Source organism: Phyllobates terribilis, unplaced genomic scaffold, assembly GCF_046119375.1.
Source record: "Phyllobates terribilis strain yellow unplaced genomic scaffold, ASM4611937v1 Scaffold_10__3_contigs__length_209671492, whole genome shotgun sequence".
Lineage (NCBI taxonomy): Eukaryota > Metazoa > Chordata > Amphibia > Anura > Dendrobatidae > Phyllobates > Phyllobates terribilis.
The window spans coordinates 141,472,118-141,491,042 of NW_027362770.1; the positions used below are offsets into that span (position 1 = coordinate 141,472,118).

The 18,925-nt window shown below is 46.0% G+C and overlaps 1 protein-coding gene across 1 annotated transcript in view; it reads left to right on the top strand.

The window, feature by feature from the left end:
- GALNT10 (polypeptide N-acetylgalactosaminyltransferase 10) overlaps positions 1–18,663 on the top strand; it is a 125,852-nt gene extending 107,189 nt beyond the window's left edge. Inside the window, exons 7-12 of the mRNA XM_073649851.1 lie at positions 705–822; positions 4,573–4,680; positions 8,137–8,358; positions 8,779–8,895; positions 8,982–9,131; positions 10,573–18,663. Of these exons, the coding sequence (XP_073505952.1) occupies positions 705–822; positions 4,573–4,680; positions 8,137–8,358; positions 8,779–8,895; positions 8,982–9,131; positions 10,573–10,740 (883 nt within the window). The 3' untranslated portion in view covers positions 10,741–18,663. The remainder of the gene's footprint in view (positions 1–704; positions 823–4,572; positions 4,681–8,136; positions 8,359–8,778; positions 8,896–8,981; positions 9,132–10,572) is intronic.
- The last annotated feature ends 262 nt before the right edge of the window (positions 18,664–18,925 follow it).

The window sequence follows — 18,925 nt, forward strand, 5'->3', positions numbered from 1 at the left end:
GATCCCTACCCTCATCGCTATTGACCAGAGCAGTGCAACATAGCACCTTTCCTGAGAAGTCAGACTTTCACTGTCCATCCCTCCATCACAGCCAGGCCCTAGTAGTCACAGCAGGGCAGGCATCCCTGCACTAGTTCAATAATCACAGCAAGACTCGGCCCACGCCTGTCTCTGCTCTGTGATTTTTCTTAGAAATGTATGGGTCCCATCAAAACGACTTGGCTGACTTAAAATGTTACTATGCCATTTTGGTATATGAATTTAACCCCAGCATTGCCAGAAGTAGTGAGTCGCTTCCCCAGCGTGCTGACATAAGGACTTGCGTGTCAATGGATGTTGGTTGACAATAAATGCTGCATTGTTCGTACATCACAGGCGACACAGCCCTCCTTAACCGGGAGACATTATCAGGCTTACGTCTCGTGCGGAGACAAATGTTCTGTTTTTATTGTTTTCTTATGCAGAGTTTCTTGTAATCAGCTGCATGTGAATGAGTCTAGAAAACGCCCCCCCGTCTTGTGGCCTCCTGGCTCCGCAGTCCGTAGCCGCACACATCTGCCATAAGCTGCCCCAGAGCAGCCGGATTAATGGTTAAGGCCGTGGAGCCGAATCCGAGAATCCTCCAGACGTCGGCCATAATACAAATGAAGTCCTGTCTCCGGCCGGTGAATGCGTCGTCTCCATTACCTCTCTTCTCATTGCAGATCTCCCGTCATGGCCGGTGGATTATTCGCTGTGGACAGAAAATGGTTCTGGGAGCTCGGAGGATACGACCCAGGATTGGAGATCTGGGGAGGAGAACAGTATGAAATTTCTTTCAAGGTCAGTTTGGGGCGAAACGTTTGCTTCCTCTCTGTGCCGAGGCCGGCACCTGTAAAGAGAATAAACCTGCCGCCGCCACGTGCCCAGACACCAGATAAAGTTGCAGCCCGCACCCCTTGTAATTAGTCACCCGCCGCGAGCCCCTTTGACGGGGTAGGAACAAGTCGCCGAGAAACAGCTCCGTTTATTGTCCCGAAATTAAGATAAAGTGGTGCAGTCATCTGGAGCTGATAGATTAATAACGGAGCTGAAATCACAGGCACAAAGGGCTGGGAGGGGGCGGAAGGAATCTGGGAAATGAAGGATCGAGAGGCGATGGGGGGAACTAAGCCTATTTATTTTCATGCTGAGCTCATTGCATTGCACAGAATATATAGATTGAGAATGTTAAATGTGAGATGAATGGCAGCCGGTGCCTGCGATGAATTGATGCAGCAAGGCACCACCGGCACTACTACTGCTGGGAGGGATGATGGGGAGGAAATAATGGAGGCAAGACCCTGGGCGACTGCAAAATGGGGCACACAGTATATACACTATATGAAGAAAGGGATTAATCATTGAATTCAGGTTTTTCATTCAGTCACATTTTCCCCCGGCATATTAAGTCCGGCTCCTCACAAACCCCTCGGTGTATAACATCCAGCCCATCACCCCCCCGGTGTATAACATCTGGCCCCTCCCCCCGGGTGTATAATATCTGGCTCCTCACATCCCCCTCGGTGTATAACATCCAGCCCATCACCCCCCGGTGTATAACATCTGGCCCCTCGGCCCCCTGGTGTATAACATCTGGACCCACGCCCCCACCCCCCTCCCCAGTGTGTAACATCTGGCCCCCCCGGTGTATAACATCTGATCCCTCAGCCCCCCAGTGTATAACATCTAGTCCCTCAGCCCCCCAATGTATAATATCTGGCCCCTCGGCCCCGCCGGTGTATATCATCTGGCCCCTCACCCCCCCGGTGTATAACATCTGGCCCCTCAGCCCCCCGACCCCCGATGTATAACATCTGGCCCCTCGGCTTCCCCGGTGTAGATCATCTGCCCCCCCCCCCCGGTGTATAACATCTCGCCCCTCGATCCCCCGGTGTATAACATCTCGCCCCTCGATCCCCCGGTGTATAACATCTCGCCCCTCGATCCCCCGGTGTATAACATCTCGCCCCTCGATCCCCCGGTGTATAACATCTCGCCCCTCGATCCCCCGGTGTATAACATCTCGATCCCCCGGTGTATAACATCTCGATCCCCCGGTGTATAACATCTCGTCCCTCGATCCCCCGGTGTATAACATCTCGATCCCCCGGTGTATAACATCTCGCCCCTCGATCCCCCGGTGTATAACATCTCGCCCCTCGATCCCCCGGTGTATAACATCTCGATCCCCCGGTGTATAACATCTCGCCCCTCGATCCCCCGGTGTATAACATCTCGCCCCTCGATCCCCCGGTGTATAACATCTCGCCCCTCGATCCCCCGGTGTATAACATCTCGATCCCCCGGTGTATAACATCTCGATCCCCCAGTGTATAACATCTCGCCCCTCGATCCCCCGGTGTATAACATCTCGCCCCTCGATCCCCCGGTGTATAACATCTCGATCCCCCAGTGTATAACATCTCGTCCCTCGATCCCCCGGTGTATAACCTCTCGCCCCTCGATCCCCCGGTGTATAACCTCTCGCCCCTCGATCCCCCGGTGTATAACATCTCGTCCCTCGATCCCCCGGTGTATAACATCTCGCCCCTCGATCCCCCGGTGTATAACATCTCGATCCCCCGGTGTATAACATCTCGATCCCCCGGTGTATAACATCTCGATCCCCCGGTGTATAACATCTCGATCCCCCGGTGTATAACATCTCGATCCCCCGGTGTATAACATCTCGATCCCCCGGTGTATAACATCTCGATCCCCCGGTGTATAACAGCTCGATCCCCCGGTGTATAACAGCTCGATCCCCCGGTGTATAACATCTCGCCCCTCGATCCCCCGGTGTATAACATCTCGCCCCTCGATCCCCCGGTGTATAACATCTCGATCCCCCGGTGTATAACAGCTCGATCCCCCGGTGTATAACATCTCGTCCCTCGATGCCCCGGTGTATAACCTCTCGCCCCTCGATGCCCCGGTGTATAACCTCTCGTCCCTCGATCCCCCGGTGTATAACCTCTCGCCCCTCGATCCCCCGGTGTATAACCTCTCGCCCCTCGATCCCCCGGTGTATAACCTCTCGTCCCTCGATCCCCCGGTGTATAACCTCTCGTCCCTCGATCCCCCGGTGTATAACCTCTCGTCCCTCGATCCCCCGGTGTATAACCTCTCGCCCCTCGATCCCCCGGTGTATAACCTCTCGCCCCTCGATCCCCCGGTGTATAACCTCTCGCCCCTCGATCCCCCGGTGTATAACCTCTCGCCCCTCGATCCCCCGGTGTATAACCTCTCGCCCCTCGATCCCCCGGTGTATAACATCTCGTCCCTCGATCCCCCGGTGTATAACCTCTCGCCCCTCGATCCCCCGGTGTATAACCTCTCGCCCCTCGATCCCCCGGTGTATAACAACGCGGTCCTGTAATAGGAGCTACCGCGGCAACAAGTCTGTTCACCACATTTCTTCCTCCTGAATCTTCCCCCATCCCATGTGAATGATATTGAAAAGTGGAAGGAACCGCAGCAACTCAGCCACGAAGTGGAGACCCCGTAACATTACACAGCGGGGGGGCAGAGGGCAGAAAAGTCACCAACGCTCTGCTGACTCCATAACTGCAGAGTCCAGACCTCGTCTGTTATAATATCAGCATAAACATTACGCCCCTGCCTTCATGCAGCCGTACATCACCAAGCATAATGCCGAGCGTCAGATGGAGTGGTGTAAAGCTGCCACCCCTGGACTCTGGAGGAGACGTGTTCTGTGCAGTGATGGATCACACTTCTCTATCTGGCATCTGATGGACAAGTCTGAGTTTGGTGATTCCAGGAGAACGTGACCCGCCTGACTGCACTGTGCAAACTGTACAGATGGGGAAGGAGGATAATGCTATACAGTTGTTTTCGGTGATCGGCCTCGGGACTTTAGTTCTGGTAAAGAGAAATCTTAATACTTCAGCACAAGACATATTGGACAATTCTAGCTTTCACTTTGTGGGAACAGTTTGGGGAAGACTCTTCTTTGACTGTGCCCAGTGCACAAGGTCCATAAAGACATGATTGGTGGAAGAACATGACCGGCCGCCCAGAGCTCAACTCCATCCAACACCCTTGGGATGATCTAGATCAGAGATTGTGAGCCCGACCTCTCCCCAACATCAGTGTCTGACTTCACAAATTTTCTTCTGGATGAAGGGGCACCATAATTCACATGACATGATATTCTTTACGTAAAGTCCTTATTTCTTCCTCGGTCACCAATGCAACGTTGCTTAATCGGATAAATAACATGCCGTCAAGTCCATATAAATCTATTCATACGACCCCCGATCCTCTGCATTCAATGCTTCAGAAAGGGACCATATTCCCAAAAAATCAGGTGCTGCAGCTCAAATCACTTTCTTTGGCTTTCCTGCTGCCGGTGAACCACTAAAAAGTGCTAAATGGGTGAATGACCTGGAGACTGCACACGAAAAACAAGAACGCAGAGGATCTCGGGGGTCGTAGGAACAGATTTATATGGACTTGGGGGCATATGGTAGTACTAATAGTAGTATAACTGTGAATGTCCAGTCAGTAACCATGTTTTCTTCCGCATAGGTTTGGATGTGCGGGGGCCGAATGGAAGATACACCGTGCTCACGAGTTGGCCATATATACCGAAAATACGTTCCGTACAAGGTCCCCGCCGGAGTCAGCTTAGCGAGGGTAACTGCTAATCTGCTCACACATTTTGGCACTTATGATATTATATATATTGATTGCGCTCCTAAAAAAAGGGCTATGTCTATTCATTTCTATTGTACTTGCATACAAAGCACTAACTTAACGGGAACTCGTCCCATAGACATCACTCATTACAGAGGGATTTGTGTGTTCCTGCTCGTTCACATATGACAGATTTGCAGTAGATTTTTTTTTTATCCAGATTTTCAGGGCAATGCAACTGATTTTCCTAATTGGGACCCGTGAATGGTCGTGTTCGACCAGAACTCTACCCGAACTTGAACCCTCGAATCTCATAGAGGTTAATAGGGACCCAAACTTTGGTACTGTAAAATGGTCATAGTAACGGCTAGTAGGGGGCTGCCAAAGGATGCTGAATGCTCCCACAGAGTCAGTTTCTCTCTCTGTTTCTGCGGGAGAAGTCCGTGCACTCGACACAAAAACACCAACTTGCTGCAATAAAATCTGCTCCAACTACGTCACCGTCTGTTCTGGACCTACCTGTGGCACATGCGCATCCAGCAAGTCATCATGTGCCCGCAGCTCTACCATAGTTTTATAAAGAGAGCCATGCAAGGAGATCGGCTACTGGGCTGCTTCACTCTGCTCCGGTTTGGCTTGATTGATAGATCTTTCCATGTAATGGGCAGTGACCTTTCACACCGGGCAGGAGAAAGACATCCAGGGGAACCTTTTCAATACTGGTTCGAAACGACTTACCTTTATTATTAGACTGCGGTCCACATAGCGCCTCGAGCAGCTGTAGCGGGCATCCAAAATGGGGTCACTTCCTAAAAGTCGGAGCTGCTAATGAATACCAATTGCTGATTAATAGTTGTGCGATTTCTGTGATTAGTAATAGGCCAATAATGTCTAATGATGCCGCGGAGAGCTGCTTCGACTTTTAGAAAGTGGCTTTTTTCCAGCCGCGTTTGACAGGCGCTTCGAACACTATGTGGGACCCAAGTTCTAGGAGCATGTTATTTCTGGAGAGCAGCTTCTGGGAAATTCGATTCCCCCGGCTGCCGTCCCTCAGAATATATTCCCTAATTACATGACATATTGTATCAGTGACAGGAGCGGAGATGCACCCGAAGGGTGGCAGGAGCAGAGACGCACCCGCAGGGTGACAGCCGCGCTGCTCCCTCCATTGACAGGACACAAGCTCTGCGGAGAGCACACATGGTAGATCGGGAACAGCAGCCCTGGTGTCTCCAAACATCAGCCTGTATCAGGACTTCTATGAAGAATATACCATAGTTGTACTTTAACCCTTGATGTCGCACTAAATTTTAGCATTTCAGCAGCAATAACTTTTCTAAATTTTCATTGACATGGCGCCGCACTATCCTTGATTTATGCAGGGGAATTTGTGGGGTTTTTTTATTACTATTTTTATACCATTGATATTTTGCACTGAAGAACCTGTGAAATTAATTTGTCAGGTTATAACAGCCTTGTGGATACTTTTTCTTTTGTAAACACTCACAAGGTAATTTTTTTTTGTGACCATACTTTGGTGTTATTTTTAAGGCTGGGGCTATACTGCGACTCTTGTCACACCTCCAAAGTTTGCTTGGTGCCGCACTACAACCCTGGAGGGTGCTGTGACCGTACAGCGTTGATGAGGAGAGAATTTATTTTCCGCAATGTTTTTTTTTTTTCCCCACTACTATTTTTATACCGTTCATATTTTGCACTAAAGAACCTGTGAAATTAATTTGTCAGGTTATAACAGTTGCACTGAAGAACCTATGAAATTAAGTTGGCAGGTTATAACAGCTGTGTGGATACTTTTTCTTATGTAAACACGCACAAGGTAATTTTTTTTTGTGGCCTACTTTGCTATTATTTTTAAAGCTGGGTCTACACTGCGACTTGTGACATGACCAAAGTTTGCTGGTTGCCGCATTACAACCCCTGAAGGTGCTGGAATTTTACCGGAACTGTACTTTGTTACCAGTAAAAATAACAGACGTCTCCGACGTAAAAGTGATCCTAAGCGAAGTCTTGTATTGTAATACAATGTGGTCCATGTCATTATTATAACACTTGAAGGCGTGTTCTAATCTTCTGTCTTAAGGAGCGCACCGCTACTCACCTAATCTTCTGTCTTAAAGAGCGCACCGCTACTCACCTAATCTTCTTTCTTAAGGATCGCACCGCTACTCTGCCTCTCGACTTCCTGTTTTGCCAGTGACAGTGCGCTCCTGATGATTGACGGCTCAGGTCTGGACTGAGCCCTCTCACAGATGTAGCTTTGCCTCTGCAGCATTGGTGAGGGGCCGGCGGACTAAAGCCTGTCATATCCAGCAGTCTGGCTAGCTTTTAGAGCAGTGCTAACGCATAAAGCATGCAAGTGGTGCTTGTTTCTTGTCTTGGCATTGAGCTATAACCTATAGGATGGAAAATCCCTCCTTTTTGAGATCAGAGATGATTTTTAATAAGAGGTAAGTTGCAAAGTTGCTTGGTTTTTTTTTACAAGCACTTTGAAATTTTACCCTTATAAAGAACTTGAGATAACCCTTTATGGTTTATGGGGGAAGGTATTATGAGTGTAGTCTTGTCTACTGCTCATTGCCTAGGTTTCCGGCCACCTCTTCAGTCACCTAGTTGCTTGCAAGCTCTTCTATAGAGCTTGCAAGTGCTGCTTTGTATCTGGCCAGCTCCAATGCCCTTGCACTCCTCCATGGCTGCAGATGCAAAGCTTCCTCCGCTTGCAGCATTGGAGAGTGCACAGTTCAGTCCAGCACTCGACTTTGCCAGTGGCCTGAGCTGTCAATCTAGTGTAAGCGCACCGCCCCAGGCAGTCGGGAAGATGGGAGGCGGCTCTTGAATTAATTCAGCCTCTATAAAAAGTTGCAAATATTTGTATCTAACTTTATATGCACCAAAATTCGTTACTTTTTTAAGCTAGAAAACTGGCGCAAAAGTTTTAATACAGGCTCCCATTAGTGCATCATGACATCAGGCTACTGTCCTGGGATATTTTCCAGTCGACTGATTGTAAAGGGGTTCCCAAGTCCCTGCTGCAATCAAGAGTGACCACAAACGCTATATTGGCAGTCATAAAGTCTGCGGCCATAGTGCAATTGTTTTGCCATACATGTTGCAAAAATCTACTGTTTTGGAATTTAAAAAAAAAATGCACCATGGTTGCAACATGTGAACACAGCATAAAGGAGTTATGACTGATGGAATCAGCTATTCTGATCCGTTTAAAGCTATAGGACCTGTTCACACCAAGCACCAGCTAAGAGATTTCCAGAGTGTATGAATAGTGATTTCCATTTGTACTCGACCGCCATCTGGTGGACAGACTGTGAACTGCCATTACCTTTGCAGGAGATTAATTCTACGGGGTGCACTATAAATAGCAAAAGATCTTGCCCTTTTTTTCCTATTACTTCAGCCTATTTGTTCTCCATCTTCTTGCAGAATTTAAAGAGAGTGGCTGAAGTTTGGATGGACGAATACGCGGAGTACATCTACCAGAGGCGGCCGGATTACCGGCATCTGTCCCCGGGCGACGTGGCTTCTCAGAAGGAGTTGCGCGCCAAACTAAACTGTCAGAATTTCAAGTGGTTCATGAACAAGGTAGCATGGGACCTGCCCAAATTCTACCCTCCCGTGGAACCTCCTGCAGCTGCCTGGGGAGAGGTAAAAGAGCGCGTGATCTCTGCTCCTACTTTGGTGACTCCTGACAGTGTGCAATGTGCAAAGTGTCTGGATTCCCCTCAATTACCAGGTCGAGTGAGCGGTGACGTGACCACCAGTATATGATCTGCACACTGGAGGTCACACGACGACTATATTCTCATCCGCGTCTCGCAATGTTCTATATAGTTGGCACGTGATGGCGCACTCCATCTGGAAATAGAGAGGAATCTTGACAGTGTGACCATTGTACACCGTCTGGATTCACTAATCTGTAGAAATTTGCTTTAAACCTGGAAAGCCTATTTAAGCCATGATTTAAAGAGGTTATCTCCTTATTCATTTTTTATTATTTAGTTATTATTTATTCTCTTTTGCATGTAAAAAGTGTATTATGTTTCCCTATCGCCCTCTGCTGTACAGATCCGGAACAAGAAGTTTGGCTTGTGTGTAGATACCAAGCACGGGGCTATGGGGTCTGAGCTGCGCCTGGACACCTGCACTAAGGGGCGTAAGATCGACGCATGGAGCAGCCAGCAGGTACACGCCACGCTCATTAACCCTCGTGCACGGAGCGTCCACAGCACAGCTATGTGATCAGGACGCTGAAATGTTCTGCCCTGCAGGTGTTCACCTTGGGATGGAGGGAGGACATTCGTCCTGGAGACCCCCTGCACACAAAGAAGTTTTGCTTTGATGCCGTATCACACACAAGTCCGGTCACGCTCTTTGATTGCCACGGGATGAAGGGGAACCAGCTGTGGAAGTATACACAGGTGATCGTCTGCGGGTATTATGCCAAAAGGGTCTCCCATCCTATAAAGTGCCTTACTTAATGAACAATGGGGGTCCAACCTCTGGGACCTCCAAAGATACTGAGCATAAGGGGCATGCAGTGTTTGGTTAGAATTTTTATTTAAAGAATATGGACACCTCTCTGCTGATTTATGACTACTGACTGCATCAAAGGTGATCTGAACTTTGATGTTGTCGTAAATCAGCTGTGGGGAGGTCAGGAAAAGAGAGATAATAGAGTTAAAAAACTCTCCCGTCAGAACGAGCTCACTGACAAATTCTTAGATAATTCATTCTGCAACCAGCAATAGACAGAGGAACACAGACACTATACATAGACACGAATGCTTTGTTTCACCCCTGACGAAGCAATGGTGAAACAGTTTGACCTCTGACGAAGCATTGGTGAAACACTTCACCCCTGAGTCAAAGCCCTGGTGAAGCGCTTCACCCCTGAGTCGAAGCCCTGGTGAAGCGCTTCACCCCTGAGTCGAAGCCCTGGTGAAGCGCTTCACCCCTGAGTCGAAGCCCTGGTGAAGCGCTTCACCCCTGAGTCGAAGCCCTGGTGAAGCGCTTCACCCCTGAGTCGAAGCCCTGGTGAAGCGCTTCACCCCTGGTGAAGCGCTTCACCCCTGAGTCGAAGCCCTGGTGAAGCGCTTCACCCCTGAGTCGAAGCCCTGGTGAAGCGCTTCACCCCTGAGTCGAAGCCCTGGTGAAGCGCTTCACCCCTGAGTCGAAGCCCTGGTGAAGCGCTTCACCCCTGAGTCGAAGCCCTGGTGAAGCGCTTCACCCCTGAGTCGAAGCCCTGGTGAAGCGCTTCACCCCTGAGTCGAAGCCCTGGTGAAGCGCTTCACCCCTGAGTCGAAGCCCTGGTGAAGCGCTTCACCCCTGAGTCGAAGCCCTGGTGAAGCGCTTCACCCCTGAGTCGAAGCCCTGGTGAAGCGCTTCACCCCTGAGTCGAAGCCCTGGTGAAGCGCTTCACCCCTGAGTCGAAGCCCTGGTGAAGCGCTTCACCCCTGAGTCGAAGCCCTGGTGAAGCGCTTCACCCCTGAGTCGAAGCCCTGGTGAAGCTCTTCACCCCTGAGTCGAAGCCCTGGTGAAGCTCTTCACCCCTGAGTCGAAGCCCTGGTGAAGCGCTTCACCCCTGAGTCGAAGCCCTGGTGAAGCGCTTCACCCCTGAGTCGAAGCCCTGGTGAAGCGCTTCACCCCTGAGTCGAAGCCCTGGTGAAACGCTTCACCCCTGAGTCGAAGCCCTGGTGAAATGCGCAAAGAGTTGCTCAGAAAAAGACAGATGAAATAAAGACGAATAACAAAGGAACAGTACAGGGCAGAGCTCTCAGGAAAGCTGTTCCAATACCGGCACCCTCCACGTACAATAAGTGCCCGACCTAAATTTTCTAATGCACTTTTTTCTACACTTAGGACAAGACCATTTATCACCCGACCAGCAACAGCTGCATGGACTCCAGTGGGTCCGACCACAAAATATTCATGAACATCTGCAACCCCAAATCCCCGTCACAGCAATGGACATTCGAAAACACCAACGTCACAGTCTTAGAAACAATCAACCAAAACCGGGGCCTATAGCAGCGGAGAAGACCGGATTATACATATATAAATAGGAATATATATATTTTAAATCTATATTTTTTACTGTCGGGTGAGAAATCATTTTCCTTCTGGCAAGAAGATGTATTATTTTTTTTTCCCCATATGTTGGGTGTGGGGGAGGGGTGAAAAAAAATCACTTAGGAGACCCTGAATGTGTAAGTGAGGGCTGAGTTATTCTTAAATGATGCTGCATATGAATATGATGGGGACATTTTTTTTTATTAAGCCTAATGGGCTTCATCAGCTGCTATGTCTTGCTGGGTTGGTCTAAACCCATTCTTTACATTTGTGTGTGCAGCTGCAATTAATTATTTATTAAGATTTTTATTAGCTAAATTAACAAACTTTTTGCTGTCTGCAATAAATTGACCAAAAAAAGAACAAAGGTTTCTCCTAATTCAACTCAAAATGTCACTTTTACTGACTACTGTAGTCTCAGATTTATTCATCCCCTTCGTGACAAATGTCTTCAGTTCTTGGTAAAAACCCTCTGGCTGTTATGACCTGATATAAACATAAGGCATAGCCTGACACCAGCTCCAGGCAGCGTTCCTGAGAAATCTTCACCCAGTCCTCCTTGGGTAATGTCCTCCAGGTCACTAATATTCTTAGTTTTGCTTCTTCTTATCTCAGCAAAGACTTTCTATGGTGTTCAAGTTAGGTGACGGACACTCCAGAATTTTCCAGGACTTCCAAACGGTGACTTTTCACAGCTGGAAGCAGAGTTTGCAAGTATAAAAGTTACAGGAACCCTGGTTACAGTACCAAGACGTGACAGAAAGCTGGTGTCTGGCTATGCATCACATCTGCAGCAGGTCATAACAGCCAGAGGTGCTCTACTAAATGCTAAAGATGCTTTTCATGAAGGGGTAAATGGACGTGGCAGAAAGAGGAAGCTGGTGTCTGGCTATGCATCACATCTGCAGCAGGTCATAACAGCCAGAGGTGCTCTACTAAATGCTAAAGATGCTTTTCATGAAGGGGTAAATGGACGTGGCAGAAAGAGGAAGCTGGTGTCTGGCTATGCATCACATTAGCAGCAGGTCATAACAGCCAGGGGTGCTGTACTAAGTACTAAAGACGCTTTTCATGAAGGGAGTGAATAATTTAGAGACTTCAGTAGTCAGTGAAAGTTGCATTTTGCAGTAAATTTGGAGAAACCACTTGTTATATTAGCTGTTGAGCTATTTACGTTGCTCTTGGTTTATTGGAAATGGCAGAAAGTTATTACGTGTTTCCAAATAGCCTAGTTTGCATTAAGAGTTTAATAATTTGGATTGTAACGGGTTCTGTCCTATCAACCCAAAAATTTACAAACTCCGGTTTTATTTGTTCCAGGAGATTTTTCAGAATAAGGTGTCGTTTGTATATATTGGGGGTAACGGATAGAAAATAGCTGCCAATGTTGTCTCACAGAGAGAATTGGTGATCCTGCTCCCCTATTTGTTTCTGTAGCACACATCATACAGCAGTGTAGCTGTGAATCATGCACTAGGGTGAGATAAAACAATTACTAGAAAGCTGCAGCACGATCTCGGTGTGTCTCTCTGCACTTAGGGGTGCGTTTTGCCGGAAGTCTATAGACAACTGCGGTTGAAAGCTGCGCTTAGGGGTGCTCTTGCCCAAAGTCTATAGACCGCTTTGGTTGAAAACTGCACTTAGGGGTGCGCTTTGCTGGAGGTCTATAGACAGCTGTGGTTGAAAGCTGCACTTAGGGGTGCGCTTTGCTGGAGGTCTATAGACAGCTGTGGTTGAAAACTGCACTTAGGGGTGCGCTTTGCCGGAAGTCTATAGACAGCTGTGGTTGAAAACTGCACTTAGGGGTGCGCTTTGCCGGAAGTCTATAGACAGCTGTGGTTGAAAACTGCACTTAGGTTTGGGCTTTGCCGGAAGTCTATAGACAGCTGGGGTTGAAAGCTGCACTTAGGGGTGCGCTTTGCCGAAAGTCTATAGACAGCTGTGGTTGAAAGCTGCACTTAGGGGTGCGCTTTGCCGGAAGTCTACAGACAGCTTATTGATAGAGATCCCCTTTAAATGCAGCATCATTGGAATAACCAGCTCGGAAGCTTCCGTGGAGAGCAAATAGCTAAACTTGAACTATTACTAGTGCCTTGCAGGACAAGAAGAGCGTGGACTGAGCTGGAACGTGGCGATCGTGCAATGTGTTCTCTCACCTTTTACCTCTCTGTACCCACAAGCCATTTGTGTGATTGAAACTTACTGAGCGTTGAATGAGTGCGGCGTTGTAGAGACACATCTGCACAAAAGTAATCACCCCTCTGTGACCTATAAATAGGGGCTACAATAGCTTTACACCCCATGGAGCCTCCAGTATCTCCCAGTGCAAAAATTCCCTTCTACGGTGGACTGTACATGTCGTGTATCAGATTTTATATACGTATGTTTTAGATTTTTTTTCTTCATTTACATTATCCAGGGGTAAAGGGGGGTGTATTTTGATTATTTTTATGTTTTGCAAATACAAAGAAGTTGCTATTGTCTTTTAATTCTAAAATCTGCATCACCGTTCCGATCTCGGATCCTCTCTTGCCGTTCCAGCAGCCCCATTTCCTCGTCTGTTTCGACACACTCCCCAGATGAAGGGGGCTCATATCATTAGCTAAGCCAGACCCATTCTCTGAGGGTCCTATGTTCTAGAGAAGGGGGCTGACTTAGCTAATGAACCAGCCCCCTTCATACAAGTCACCAACACACAGAATGTTTTTTTTGGGGGGCGTCATATTAGAGAAGGGTCTGAAATCTGAACTATTTTTATGGATGAAGTCTATTGCAAAACAACCAAGTAACTTCTTTTTTCCCTAGATAACCCCTTTAACTAATAATTAAGTTGTTTTCGGGGACCAGAAACCTCATTTATTTTTTCATATGTTACATAATTGAGCACGGAGGGGCACAGCATATGATCGGTATACATACGTGCCTGGTAAATGGTTGCTTTAGGGACACGATAATATGTCTGAGGGTCATGTCTGGTGTTGCAGCTCATCCGATTGACTTATGGCTAATTTCTTGCATGTCAAAGGTAAATATATTCTTGCATATGTTAATGGTTCAGTCCGTATTCTTCATTCATTTTGAGACCCCCTGTTATGCAGTTCGTAGATTGATCCAAGGTTCAGATATTTCTCTTGTGGGAGTGTCTCTTCCAGTAATACAGGCTGGATATGAGCTCTATGTGCATCCAGGGTGCAGCGGTCTTCATTTGCATTCATCTATCAGCACAGCTTATTTCCTCTGCCTGTGCTTTATTCCTTGTCTGTTTTCTCTGCCCTCTTTGAGACTTTCTCCCCTCTCCACACTGTGGAGATCGGTGTACAACCCCCCCCCCCCCTTTTATGTTATCTCTTAAGACCAATTTCACAAGTCCGTGAAATGTGGTCTAAGTATGAACCAGTCCGATTGACTTAACGGCTATAGTTACCTTTGACATGCAAGAAATTATACTTGCATGTTAATTGTTCAGTCCGTATTCTTCATTCATTTTCTTGTGGGAGCGTCTCTCTCAGTAATACAGGCTGGATATGAGCTCTGTGTGTCCACTTGCATTCATCTATCAGCACAGCTTATTTCCGCTGCCTGTGCTTTATTCCTTGGCTGTTTTCTCTGCCCTCTTTGAGACTTTCTTCCCTCTCCACACTGTGGAGATCAGTGTACAACCTCCTCCCGCTCTCTGATGTTACCTCTAAGACCAATTTCACACATGTGTAAAACGTTCTCCAAGTATGGACAGGGATGAGCAGACTGATCGCAGGTCTCCTGCCCTTGAACTGGACAGTCTCTTATATACCTATGAGGCTGTTGAATTCTGGTTAAGAGACCTGCAGCCATTCTGGGCATCACGGTCCGAGAATGGACGTCAAAGCACGGATGTATAGGGCATTCACTAAGACTGGAAGAGAAAAGGTTTCAGCACCAGCATAGGAAGGGGTTCTTTACGGTAAGAGCAGTGAGAATATGGAATTCACTGAGTGAGGAGACGGTAATGTCGGATTCACTACACCAGTTCAAGCGGGGACTGGATGCATTTCTAGATTCCAGGCAGATTTCAGCATATACTTAAAAATAAAATAAAATAGTAGGTTGATACAGGGATTTATTCTGACTGCTGGTTTCAGAGTCGGGAGGGAATTTTTCCTCAGGTGAAGATTGGCCAAATCATTTGGGGTATTTGCCCTCCTCTGGATCAACTTTAGCAATTACAGAACTAACAGGTCGAACTTAATGGACGCAAGTCTTTATTCGGCTAATATTTATACTAACTATGTAACTATGTAACTATGTGTGAAACCAGCCTAAGGGAAGAGTCTGCCGGCCGTATAACTCAGACGAGGATCGCAACACAATGCTCGGACTTTGTATTATATCTTTGTTAGGATCATTCAGCCATGGAGGGTCCTTGTTGGAGTCGGGGTATCCCCGTAACAAGAAATACACAGACACGTAGTGTATAATCAAGTACTGGGAAGCCCCTGAGCGCGCCTGCCTCTATTGGAGCTGTCCCTTTTATTTATACTAATAATCTTAGTTTGTTGTCATACATGCGCAGTAAAATGCCTTTGTTCTACAAGCAGCGAAATAATGATTCATTACAGTGGAATGTTAATAAGAAAGTTTCATAAAAAGTGTTAATTCATAGCAGTAGAAGGTTACTGAGACAGCTAAAAACAGGTTACAATCTAGTTTCCGGGCGTCAGTCCAAATGTCCAGATAAGGGAAGAATAACTTCATCTGTGTCTTACATCGTAGTCTTGCGTGAAGTACAACTCCCATCATCCTCTCATCTTATTACTGAAATCCGCTTTCTTCTCCTCCTGGACTGATCTTTCATTCTCAATTCACAGGTAAAATGTGTTTTTATTGAATACAGACTTCCCCATTACTGAGATCGGAGATGACCGTTGGTGCTCATAAAGTTCTAAGGAGAACTGTCTAGCTCCTCCTCCTCCATAGAACTTTATGAGCACCAACTGCCATCTCCTATCTCAGTATTGGGAAAATCTGTCTTCACTGAATACACATTTTACCCTTGAACTGAGACTAAAAGATCAATCTAAAAAGTACAGTAAAAGAAGAAAATGTATCATATATTACAAAGTTGCTTATTTTCATGCGTACTATTAATTTATGAAATAAAAACTAAAAGGATGGTTACTCTTGAGGAGATTGGGTGAAGCTGCAATACCAGCCACAACCTGTGTACAAGTGTGGCGCTGTTTCTGGGGAAAATAAAATCAAACCCCATTTTTGTAATTTTGGCACAACCCTTTTAACGCTCCATTGACCTGATAACTAGATAAATAATATATATGATCTATCGGCCATTGCAGATGATAGATGAGTAGTACTCCCTGGGTAAATTTGCAGCCGTACCTGTGGGGTTCGGTCAGTATAGCTTGTGTGGGTGGATCGCTGTGTCACCGTGTAATCCATGACCTACCTCTGCTTCCAGGACGCAGCAGCACAACTCCATCTTCTATATGTTTTTTTTGTTGTTGTTTATATGTATAGTCAATATCTCCATATTTTACTACATTTTATACAGATATTATACCGTTTATCCCTCCATGGCCAGTAAATAGGATAGTTGGCAACTGAAATATTGCATGAGACTTGCTAGGTCCGTTGTTCAGAGACCCGCACGGATCAGACATGACATATACCCGTTGGCAAAGGCCCACCAGTAACACTGATTCTTGGGGTCCACTGTTCAGTTACAGGCAAAAATAACCTGACCCTGGTACACTTTTGCTTCTATATAACATTAACTTGGCTATAATTATTAGATTCAACCTTTTTCTGCAAATTGTGAATCAGTTGTAACAGCACTACTCATTAGCGCTCCTTCAGAGCGGCCTACCGGAGAATTCTCCGTTCTCCGCTGGGCCAGTCCGAGCCTGCCCTTTGGATATGGGCATAAAAAAAACTCTGGATGATTTAAGTTTTACTAAATGACATATGTCCTAGAACAACAATAAATTGATACCGGTCTTGTAGTTATCCAAAATCAAGCTTGGAAGTCATATAAATTAACCTGGGGGCGTGTCTATTGATGCATCACGCCCCAATGCACTTCCAGTCTAATTTGCATGTGGCTTAAAAAGCTGGATTTCTCTGCGCTGGCACATCGGATTACTATAAGACTGATATCATTTTTACTGTGTTAGTCAAATCCTCCTGACTGATTCCTGTTTGAAATGATTGTTAACGTAAAGTTTTGCAGGTAAAACTATTGTAATACCAGTATAATTTTGGGGCTGAAGAACTCTCTCTTGCCCAATTAATGTGGCAATAATGGTTATTTTTAAGCATTAGCTCTAGAGATCGTCAAGTCTGTTTTTTAAGCCTTTTTATACCCCTTTTTTAGTTTGTTTTTCACTCTGCAGAGTATAGATAAAAGAAGGAATATGCTACCTGGAAACTGTCAACAAGCAGCTGCTGACAGATCTAATTTTATGATAATTAGGCTTTCCTGGGCAGATCAGACTAGAGGTCAAGTCTATTTTTTTTTTGTTATGCCCCTTTTTTATTTATTTTTTAGGTTGTTTTTCTCTCTTCAAGGTATAGATTAAAAAAAGAATATGATACTTGGAAACAGTGAACAAGCAGCTGCTGTCAGATCTAATTTTATAATAATTAGTCAGGCTGTCTTGGGAAGATCAGACTAGATAGATCAAGTCAATTCTAGTTTTTTTTATGCCCCTTTTTTAGTTTGTTTTTCACTCTGCAGAGTATAGATAAAATAAAAGAGAAAAGAATATGCTACCTGGAAACAGTCAACAAGCATCTGTTGACGGATCTAATTTTATAATAATTAGCCAGGCTGTCCTGGGCAGATCAGACAAGAGATCAAGTCAAGTCTGGGTTTTTTTTATGCCCCTTTTTTATTTATTTTTTTCGTTTGTGTTTCACTCTTCAAAGTATAGATAAAAAAAAAGAATATGCTACCTGGATACAGTCAACAAGCAGCTGCTGACAGATCTAATTTTATGATAGTTAGTCAGACTGTCATGTGCAGATCAGATTAGAGATCAGGTCAAGTGGGGGTTTTTAATGCCCCTTTTTTAGTTTGTTTTTCACTCTTGCAGAGTTTAGATAAAATAAAAAGAATATGCTACCTGGAATCAGTCAACAAGCTGCTGTTGACAGATCTAATTTGATGATAATTAGGTTGACCTGGGCAAATCAGAATTGGACGTATTGAGAACGAAGTTACACAAGATCCATAAACAGAAGCCAAGTTTCTTGAAAAGGGCCCAGTCCGTTTGTACAAGTAAAACATGTTGGAAAAGATGAGATGATCCTTGCCCATGAGTGTATGAGATCTCACCACCATTGGGGAAGGGGGCGTCTGAGGAGAGGCCGACATCTTACCCATCATCCTATTATGGCCACCAATTTGCCGAGCTGTTGACTTTGCCATGACTTTTCTATATCGGTGTCATCCATTATCATGGACGACGCATTCTATCCCATTTACTGATGATGCAAAAAATCCCACCGAGTGTTGAGGTTGTCCCCATGACTGCTGCGAAGTCTTAGTTTTCCATCCAATAGTGTGAATTGTCCCGAATCGTCTCTTCTCTAACTACCATTGTAATTCTAGTTTGGGTTGTCTCGTGGCACGGCGGTGGAGCCGCTGGTGGCCCATTAAAGGGGAAGGAGGGTGGAAACTATCCTATAATTACTCTAATTTTAGGAACTTTTTATCGGGGAGGGGGCGATTCTAGCACTTTAACCTTAGTGGCTTGGATAATCCTGGATGATTTTTCTGACATAATTGCATTGCTAGGTTTTTAAAGAAAGAAAAAAAAGGCTGAAAGAAAACTTATTTTGTAATGTATTTAAATTAAATAAATTTTTCAAAGATTTCTTTCTTAACGTGTGTCGTGTTATTGAGGATGGATTAAATGCTTCCAAATACGTTAAAAGGAATCTCTCAGCAGGTTTTTTGACACCTGATTTTGGACGTGTCTGGTTTCTCATAGAGAACACAGAGGCGCTCAGCCGAACGAGTGCTCCTGTGTGTGGGAGTGCTGGCCAAGATGGCTCTCGGCCAAATAATTGCCCATTTATCCCCTGCTGACTTCCCTCCAACGAGTGTCATGACTTGACTGCTCACAGCTCAGATAGAATGTTAAGG